Here is a 9982-nt window from a genome sequence, read left to right as displayed (position 1 = left end):
CATCTTTCTCGCAACTGAAAAATAAATCTATGTACAAAACAGGAAGCAATCAGCTCCCCACCCCCAGCCCCCTACAGATTTCCTCCTGGGCCCCTGAAACGGGCTGACCCTCAGGGAGGTTCCCCAAGGTCGGGAGGTCCAGCTCTGATCTGGGGCCAGTTTGGTCAGGAAGGGGCGTGGCTTCGTGTCCCGACCTCTGGGGTGGAAGAAATGGAAGCTAGTTTCCAAATTTCTGCCAATGAAATTTCAGCTCCTTAGGGGCAGGCTCCTCAATTCCCAAGGGATGGAATTTTTAAGTACAGAGAAGTACTCCTGGGGTCTTCGGTTTCCGGACTGAAAGTGGTACCACTGCTCCTAGTGTTAAGGGCGAATCCTCTGCCCTTAGGAGGGGGGCGCAACCCTGTGGGACTGTAGCCTGCTAGGATTAGTGATTCCGACCCGAGGTGGGGCCCGAGTTTCCAGGGATTGGATCTTTCAGGATTGATACCCTGGACTGTGGTGAGGTTCCAATTGGTTGGTTGGGATTGTTAGAAGTGGAATCTACATTCTAAGAATCGAGCCCAGTCCCAGGATTTTGAGCTGGAGTTAATCATTGGTTCAGGCGTGATACTGTCTGTAAACCGGGAACCCAGAGTTCCGGACAGCCCTCGGTCCCGGGGAGCTAGGGCTGGGAACCCAGCAACCAGGATCCGGCAGGGAAGGGTGGAGCTGGGCCAGGGCGGAGCCTGGGTCTCGGAGGACCGCAGGAAGCTCCCAACAGTTCAGAGGCCCTTGCGCTGCCGCTTGAGGAAAGACAGAGTATAGTCGCTGGGCGTGGACACTTTCTGCTTCTTCATTTGCACTTGTGACTGTGCCGTAAGCTGTAGCTTGATGGCGCTCGAGTTGATCTTAGTGGCCACCAGCAGCTCCTTCATGCCCTTCATCTTCTCGCTCTGGAAAGTGAGCACAGGGCCTTCGGGCGGCGGTGACACAGCCGGCACTGGCATCTGAGTTGTGCTGCCAGCTTCAGGGCCCCGGACAGTGCCTGGGACCATGCCTGCAGGTTTCCGAGGGGGTCCTGAACCCACACCTGGGCCTGAGCTGGGGCTCTTGTCCAGCGCAGGCTTCTTGGGAGGTGGTGGTTCCTCGGGCTTGGATTCTCGACGAGGTCCCCGCCTCCGGCCTTCCCGGGATTCCTCTCCCCAGGGCTCCTCAGTTTCAGTTGCCTCAGAATCACGGCTCACTATGTGCACCTTCTGCCGCACCTGAGGGGACAAGCAGAGAAAAAAAAGAGTGCAGGTCACTGGCTTGAACTCCAGGGCCCTGCCATAGCCACCCAATCATGGGGGGAGGGGTGCCCTCAAGTCTTATCTGTACCTAAGGAGAATGAACAGGTGCTGCTTCTTGGCTATAAGAGCTTGACTCTTGTGGCCAGTTACCACCTGTAGTGCCCAGCCCTTGCCCCTCACCTGTCCCTCAAAGCGGCCCAAGGACTGCACAAGGAAAGTGGCCCAGCCCACATGCAGCACAGGTGTGGGGCTGCCCTCCTCCCATTTGCAGATGCCATCATAGAACCGCAGCAGGTGGGCGAAGCACTCAGGGTCCTGGAGGGCAGATCCTTGGCTCTGGGTTCCCTGGACAGAGGGAGGAAAGGGCACAGGTCAGATCCTCCTAACCTTTAGCAGAGGCACAGGCGAGGCCCCCCACCTAGGGCATATGGCCCTGGCCATAGAAGTATGCATGGGACAGGAGCATTCTTAGAGCCTCTTTCCTTTTCCAAAGCCAGTCCCCAGCTGGGTCAGAGAGAAGGAAGCCTCCATGCTGTCTGAGTGAGGATCCTGGCCTTTAAAGAGATGGGTTTCTATCCCATTTACCTAAGGGCAGGGGCAAAACCCCCCCGCCAGTGACCTTGGCACTGGACCACCTTCCATGCAGTCCCCCATCCTGGGGGACTGTGCTATATCCAGTGCCATATCCTGTGGTGGGGGCCTGTCTAGGTGGGAGGTGGATACTGGCAGCATACCAGCTCTTTACCTGGGTCTGCTCCCCTGGCCGCTCTTCGCCTGCCTCCAGCAAGCTGGCTGCCTCCTTCAGCAGGTTGGGGATGACATCGTTGGCCACTTCAAAGAATTCCTTGTAGATCTCCTCATCCTCCCGGCAGTAGTTGTAGCTGTGAGAGCATGAGGGCTTGTGGGGTCATAGCCATGGTGGGTAGCCCCAGGGAGATGTGGGAGATGGGGCCAGATTTCTCTCCTCTGGCCTGGGTAAGCAGTTGGGGTCCTCACTCCTCTCAGATGGTGTCTGTGTCACCCCAGAGCAAGAGTGTGGGCTGGGTTTGGGGCATGAGGTGGAAGGATCCTGAAGAATATAGTGACTAGAAACTGCGGAGGAAGGCAAAAGCATGAGGCTCTGATCAGAGGTTCCTACCTCCTGAATGATGGTGTTGCTTCACAGGGATTGAAAGGAAAGGGTACAGGGCTTAGGGCCAGGTCTCACTACTGGATGAGAATAATTGGAGAAAGGAGGCCCTTTGGGGTGAGTTGGGGTCCTCACTCTTGGATGACAGTGGCCGTGTCTGCCCAGGCCTGCAGTGCTTCACGCACATTGCGATTGCGACAGTGGTAGCCAGCCAGGTACATGTAAGGGTAGATGTGCTCATCTCGGTAGTAGGTCTTGGCTGAGGCAATACCCTGGGGGCGAGAGGGCAGAGGAGCCTCAGGGAGGCAGCCCCTTGTGGCCTAGGCTGGCACAAGTGCCCCATGAGATCCCATCTAGGAGAAGTAAAAGGAAACCCCCTCCTCTCCTCCCTGCCAGCCCCTCTGCCTGGTGTTTTCCCTGGGCCTGCAGGGCTGCTAGCTGAGGCTGGGGCCAACCACAGAGGCAGAGTTCCCCACAGAACAATGCTGTTCTGCAAAAGGCTGGAGCCCAAACTCCAATCCCAGGGTAGAGCTCTTTCCCAGGTTTCACACACACTCTTCTACATAAAGAAGTCAAAAACTTGCAAACCCAAATACCTCCCCAAATCCCCACCAATTTAATGTGTGCCCGCCCCCATGCCCTCACATGTGACCTGTTATATATACACAGAAGGCTAAGAGGCAACAGAAAATGCAGGGCTGGGGGGGAACATACCCAAGCCCCACTAATTCTAGTCTGCAGAACCCAGGGTACCCGCCCAAACAGCTCCGCCTACATGATTATGCACACAGGTAACAATCCCGCCAACACACAAATTCTCTCTTGTCCCTTTTCTGTCCCCCAAAAGGTGACCTCAGCTACCGTTTGCCTCCTCTGAGAAGACCTCACCTTGTGGTAGAGTGTGAGCGGGTCTGGCCGGCCAGGGGTGGGTTCCAGCTCCTCTAGATCTGCCAGGTTCCCCAGTGCCATGGGGTACCTGGGAAAGAACCATAAGTCCATGATGCCATCCAGTTCTCTCACCCTATCAAGCAACTTTCCCCTACTGACCTTTCTAGATGTCCCAGGTCATAGAGCAGCCAGAGCAGCTTCTAGAAACCAAAGAAGAAAGTTTTAAATTGGAGGCCAGGTGGGTGAGGGCAGCACCTAGCAAGCAGAGGTGGGGTCCATGTAAGAAGGATTAGAATTCAGGAACCAGTCAGTTAAGGGATCAAAGCTCTTTCATGTCTCCATTTTATTTTCCTAAGAACCTAGGGAAAGACCAGGCCAGGCCAGGAATTATCTACTCAGTTTACAGGAAAGATGCACATGAAGGGAAGGTGCCTTTGCCCAGGATCCCACAGCAGGCATAGCAGAAGCCTGACCTGGCTCCCACCTGACCCAGGGGCCCACTCTTCCTTCACCTGCTGTAGCTGCAGCAGCTCTAGAGAGTCAGTGTGCAGGTCAATGGAAGGGTTGATAGCACACACCATAAATGCCACCTCCATCTTTCGGTCACAGCGCATATACGATCCTTTCAGGTACAGCCAGCTCTTAGAGAGAAAAGACAAAGCCTGATATTTCATGACCGTCCACCCAGTGCTTGTTTCAGGGAATGACAACAGGGAAAGGGCTCATCTGCTTCCCCCCCTTAAAATATGTAGCTGGTGATGGAAAAGGGGGACTATGACCCAGGGAAGTCGTCCTGGGATAACCAGACTAGCACAATATGAAGGGGACAAAGTAGGAAAGGAATACAATACCCGCTCAGCCACACCCGCATTGACTGTCTGACCCCGGCGGTCTTCATTGCCCTTGCCATGCCAGGTGACTTCAGCTGTCTGCTCCCCATTAGGTCCAAAAACTACCCAGGCATGATCTTCAGACAGAGCTAGGTGGACATCTCGAAGACCCAGGGCTTGGCAGGCCCCCACCACCGCAAAGGCTACACCTGAGCTGTCCAGTTTAGTGCCTGTAGAGTGAGGAGTAGGTAATGAAAGAAGGTCCTCTGGCCTTTGAGCAGGAGTAAGGGGACCAGGCCTGGAGGGGACACACCCTTTCCCATAGCCCCCAAGCCTGTTGCCAAACCTGTCCATCTCCCTTGCTCAGTCTCTCCCTCCCCATTTATAACCCAGTTCACAGCAAGGCCTTTCTGGAGTTCCCACAGGTCAACCCAATCTCTCTGTCCTTCACCTTTCTCTGTAATCATGTATTTCTATTAAGTGATGAATTTTCCTGCTTTACTGCACTTATTAGATTATAAGTGGGACAGCAAAAAAGAACATCAAGGCCAACATTTTTTCACACAGCCACCAAGAGACTCATTTACCATCGCACTATTTTCCCACTAAGCTCACAAGCAGTCTCTGATTCCTACTTAGTATAGCACCAGGACTCCCACTGCATCAACTAAGCTTGGCACAAAGACATTCAGTGCAAGCCTTGAGATTTAAGCTTCTTAACATCAAGTCTGTGGTCTGTTTCCTTTCAAAACACTCTTTCAGACGTTTCATTTAATTGTCCCAAACATAGTCCTCCTGCCCCCCACTTTGTCTCTTTGCCCTCCTTCTCCATCCACTACCATGTCTTGGATCCCATGATGGGCTTAGGACTCTAGTATCTCAATTGCAGGACTAGGGTTATAGTAGCCTAATAGATTTGGAGCCAAATGACCAGGTTCCAGTGTCAGCCTGCATTCTCTGACACTGGCACATCAATTCTCCTTTTGGACTCAGTTTCCCCCAATACAAAGGGAGAAACAAGCATGTGTCCCATTTCACAAAATGTACAAGTAAAATGGCTCTGTAGCCACAATCTTGAGAAGAGGTGACCCAAGATTCATTCCTGCCCCTGCCACCCGTCAGGCTCCAACCTGTGATGAAGCTGAAGAGGGATTGAATGTGGGCACGGTCCTTGAAGTAGGATCGGCTGAGGCTGTTCCATATAACATCAGAGACCTTCTTCACCAGTTCGCGGCTGGAGACGCCTCCCTCTCGCGGGTAGAGGGACAAATCTACAGCGCCGCGGATCTGAGCCGTGAAGCGGGCATAAAGGGCAGCGATGATAGATAGGTCAGCCACCGGGAAGAAGGTGAGACCGCCGGGAGGGTCGGGCGCGGGGCTGGGTTGGAAGGAGAGCTCGGGCACGTTGGTGGGGATGACACGGTTGACAGCCAGGAAATGCTCCACAAAGCCCAGAACCAAGGAGAGGAGCACCAGGTCCGGCTCCTCTCGGCCCAGCTCTGCAGCGAACAGGCGCACCACGTCGTCGATGGAGCGCAGCGGGAACAGCGTCTTCTGGGCGGCCTTCAGCCCCATGGCGGCGGGCGGCGGCCTACGACCGAGCCGGAGTTCGGTGGTTCGGGAGGGGAGGAGGAAGGTCGAACAAGGCCTGTGAGCCCCCTCCCAAGCTCAGCTAAGGTTCCACCCTGCTCCCAACTCCTTGCTTCCCCGCCCCCTCCAGCCTCTGCTCTTCAGCCGCCCCTCCTCCGTCCGAGAGACGGCCCCACCCAACCCCTCGCGCTGGGCCAAGGCGGTAGGGCCTCTGTGTATCTTGCAACCCAGGACCCCCGGGCCTATGGGGGTGTGCCTCAAAATCTCTCTGAGGGTCCCCAAAGGCCGGCCCGCTCGTTCCTATGACTACACCTCCGGCTCCCTAGAGTCGGTGAGGAAGGCGCTCCCAGGCCAGCCCCGCTAAATCCAAAGGAGAGTCCTGGCCCCCCGCGCCCACCTCCAGGCTTACATCCCACACAAGGCACCGCGGCGCCCGCCGCCTGGAGCCTGCTGGGAAATGGAGTCCCGCCCCCTTGAGCCGGACGGCCTGCCGGGAAGTGCAATCCACAGCCGGCCCCGCCTCTGCCGTGTCTTGAAATGACAACGCCCGCGTTGACTGATGGGAGAGTTAGTCTGGCGGCTCCTGTAGCCTGCAAGACAAGTAGAGGGGGCAGCCTCGCTCCTTTCCCAAGTCCTCAGGAATTGGTCTTTCTGGGGGTTGTAGTTCGGAGAGTGACCAAGCGCATGCAGGTAGTCGCTGCGGTTGAGAGTTACTTATCATCATTTGGCAACATATGTGGAGAATAGATACTTTTAAGCCCTACTAGAGTGTAAATGTGGTCAGCCGCTATAGTTGGATATTTATCTGTATCCTTGATGTGTGCTTACTACATGTCTAATGAAAGGGCTGGGGAGATGGCTCAGTTGAATAAGCACTTGCCTGGCAAGCACTTGCCTGGCAAGCACAAGGGCCTGAGTTTAATCCCCGGCTCCGCAAAAAAAAAAAAAAAAAAGAAAAGAAAAAAGAAAAACCATGTCTAATGATTTTACCCCCAATCCTACTCATAAGAATATCTAAAATTCAACGAGGACCATTGAATGAGTCATTAAATTTGCAACAGGATAAAGGTTGTTGTTGTTTAATGCATAGTTTTGTACATTCTAAAATGGGTTTCAGTGCTTCCCTGGCAAGCGCAAGGGCCTGAGTTCAGTCCCTGGTCCCCCCACCCCCCCAATAAATAAATAAATAAATAAATAAAATGGATTTCAGGAAGTATTGTTGAAGGAAAAACTACAGAACAATATGTAAGATACAGAGGTGTTCGTATTTTTTTTTTTTTTTTTTTTTTTGTCTTTTTGAGACAAGGTCTTGTTATGATGCAGTTTAGACTGGACTTGAGATAGTTGAGTGACCAACTATCTCAGTTGTCCCAGGACTGTGGGACTCAGCAGGACTGAATTTGTATTAAAATCGGTCAAGTTGCCAAGTGTGGTGGTGCACGCCTGTAATCCCAGTTCACATTGTAGCCCAGGCTACATAAAACCCCAGTCCCTGTGTCTGCCTTAGCAGGAGCTTTAGTCTGCTGAACCATCTGGCTGGCCTCCTTCCTCTCTCTTTATGCCATCCTTTGTGTGTGTGTGTGTGTGTGTGTGTGTGTGTGTGTGTGTGATATTCCACATATTATTGAAAACATGCTTTGCTTATAGCAGGGCATGGTGGGCGCATGTCTGTAATCACAGCACTATGAGACAGGTGGATCAGTGCAAGTTCAAGGTCAGTCTGAATTACATAATGAGACCATGCCTGAAAAAGACAAAAAAACAAAAAAACCCACAATGAGAGAATGAGAGCGAGGCATGGCAGTGCCCACCTCTAATCCTATAATTTGGGAAAGCTGAGGCAGGAGGATCACTGAGAATTTGAGCCCAACTGGCAGTACATAGTGAGGTCAAGGCCAGCCTGAACTACATAACAAGACCCTATCTTTAATCATTTGTTTATTTATTTGGTACAGGGTCTCACTCAGCCTTCCCAGAGCTGGGATTACAGGCATGCGCCACCATAGTATGTGGTACCAGGGATCAAACCCAGGTCCTTGGGCTTACCAGGAAGGTGCTTTGACCACTGAGATATCTCTCCAGCCCAAGACCCTACATTTATTTATTTATTTATTTTTATGTATTTAGTACAGGGTCTACAGGGTCTCACTAAGCAGATCAGACTGTAGTGATCCTCCTGTTTTCAGCCTCCCAAGCCCTGAAATTACAGACAAGCACCACCACGCTGTCTCCATCACCATCTCAGTGTGCCCCAGGAGCGGGGCTGGCATGGCATGCCGGGGATTGAACTCCAGTCCCTGAGCTCTTCCTAAGCAGGAGCTTTAGTCTGCTGAACTATCTGGCCAGCCCTAAGACCCTACCTTTAAATAAACAAAGGGGGCCGGGGAGATAGCTCAGTAGAATAAGCACCTGCCTGGCAAGTGCAGCATCCTGAGTTCAATCTGCAGTACCGCAAAAAAACGAAAATAAATAAAGGGACAAACTACATAATGAGACCATGTTTCTAGAGAACAAAATCCAGTGAAATTACATCTAGGTATGGCGGCCCATACCTGTAGTGTCAACACTTGGCAGGCTGGGCAAGAAGACAGCAAGTTAAAAAAAAAAAAAAAAAAGCAGCAAGTTCAAAGCCAGTTTGGGCTATAGAGCTAGTTGGAGGCCAGCATAAACTATATCGTGTGACACACGCCTTTAATTCCGGCTCTTGGGAGGCTGTAAACAGGCAGATCACTATGAGTCTGATCTAGCAGTAAGACCCTGAACACCCTGTAAACCCTCCCCCTACAAAAAAATAAATAAACTATATCATAAGACACTGATTCAAGCCACCTCTGACAAAATGAAATTATATACTATACTTAGTTATTGTGTCTATTGTCACCCTGCCTCACTGGAATATAAACCCAATGAGAGTAGCAGTCTTTAAAAACAAACACCAAACACAATTTTGCCAGGCATGATGGCAATACTTGTAATTCCAGAACTCTGGAAGGTAGGAGGGTCTTACATTTGAGCCCAGGCTGGGCAACTTAGTAAGACTCTCTAAAAAATTTAAAAAAAAAAAAAAGGCTAGCCAGATAGCTCAGTGGATTAAAGGACCTGCTTAGGGAGACTCAGGGACTGGGGTTTGATCCCCATGTTGGCCTTGCCTCCAGGGCTTGCTGAGATGGCAATTGAGACTGGGCATGGTGGCGCATGCCTGTAATCCCAGTGCTTGGGAGACTGAAAACAGGAGGATCACTACGAGTCCGATCTGTATAGCAAGACCCTATAGACCCTGTACTAAATACATTTTTGAAAAATGCAGGGGAGGGAGACAAAGGCAGGTCATGAGGGCATGAGGGAATGAATATGATTGAAATATATTTCATGCATGTATGAAAATACCATGGTTAAACCCAATATTTTATAAAATTAAATAGCACTACCCACGAGCTGGGATTACAGGTGCACACCACCATGCCCAGTCTCTATTGCTGTCTCAGCTCGCCACAGGGGTGGGACTGGCATGAACCCCCGACCCCTGTGCTTGCTTGACACTTTAATCCACTGAGCTATTTGGCTGTCCCTCCCAGGCTGTACCAGGGGATTGAACTCAGCCCCTTGCACTTGCCAGGGAAGCGCTTATTCTACTGAACCATCTCCCCGGCCCTCCAGGCTGGTCTTGAATTCACAACAATCCTGCTTTAGCCTCCGGAATAAAAATATTTTCATAAAGGAAACTTGGAAAAAAAGAAAAAAGGAAAAAAGAAAGAAACTTAGGCTTTTTTACCAAGATAGTGACAAAGGCAAAGAAAGAAGCCCCTGCCCCTCCCAAAGCTGAAGTCAAATCAAAAGCTTTAAAGGCCAAGAAGGCCATGCTGAAAGGCATCCACAGCCACAAAAAGAAGATATGAACGTCACCCACCTTCCACCATCCCAGGACACTGAGGCTCCAGAGGCAGCCCAAATGCCCTTGGAAGAACGCCCCCGGGAGAAACAAGCTTGACCACTACGCCATCATCAGTTTTCCCCTGACCACAGAGTGTACCATGAAAAAGACTGAGGGCAACAACACACTTGTGTTCTTTTTTTTTTTTAGAACCAGGGATTGAACTCAGGGCCTTGCACTTGCCAGGGAAGCGCTTATTCTACTGAGCCATCTCCCTGGCCCCCCAGCTGGCTAATTCTAAATATATACTTTTCCCCCAGTTTAAAAAAGAAAAGAGGGGGGCTGGAGAGATGGCTCAGTGGTCTAAAGCACCTACTTGAAACAAGCTTGGCAAAGCACAGGGACC

General features: G+C 51.6%; 1 protein-coding gene across 2 annotated transcripts; it reads right to left on the bottom strand.

Moving 5' to 3' along the window:
• Positions 1 to 508: 508 nt before the first annotated feature.
• Positions 509 to 6180, bottom strand: Men1 (menin 1). Of its 2 annotated transcripts, none has more exons than XM_004643739.2 (10): positions 6115 to 6180; positions 5246 to 5706; positions 4137 to 4345; positions 3798 to 3926; positions 3445 to 3485; positions 3286 to 3373; positions 2533 to 2669; positions 2014 to 2149; positions 1449 to 1613; positions 509 to 1244 (listed from the first exon to the last, which is right to left on the bottom strand). In XM_004643739.2, coding segments are annotated over exons 1-10 (1851 nt in total). In that variant the 5' UTR covers positions 6117 to 6180; the 3' UTR covers positions 509 to 761. The 2 variants fall into 2 exon arrangements, with proteins under 2 accessions (XP_004643796.1, XP_004643798.1); XM_004643741.2 differs by having other exon boundaries at positions 6103 to 6167.
• Between the last annotated feature and the right edge of the window lie 3802 nt (positions 6181 to 9982).

The sequence above is a fragment of the Octodon degus genome, unplaced genomic scaffold (genome assembly GCF_000260255.1).
Source record: "Octodon degus isolate 3935 unplaced genomic scaffold, OctDeg1.0 scaffold00184, whole genome shotgun sequence".
Classification (NCBI taxonomy): Eukaryota; Metazoa; Chordata; class Mammalia; order Rodentia; family Octodontidae; genus Octodon; species Octodon degus.
This window is presented reverse-complemented; position numbering and strand designations above follow the sequence as displayed.

Bases quoted from the DNA above. Each gene is read 5' to 3' on its own strand.
- Men1 (XM_004643739.2), bottom strand. The intron at 3,374-3,444 runs GTCAGTAGGGGA...GTTCTTTCCCAG, and splicing joins GACCTGGGACATCTAGAAAG to GTACCCCATGGCACTGGGGA. The intron at 2,670-3,285 runs GTGAGGTCTTCT...TCTCGCCCCCAG, and splicing joins CGCTCACACTCTACCACAAG to GGTATTGCCTCAGCCAAGAC.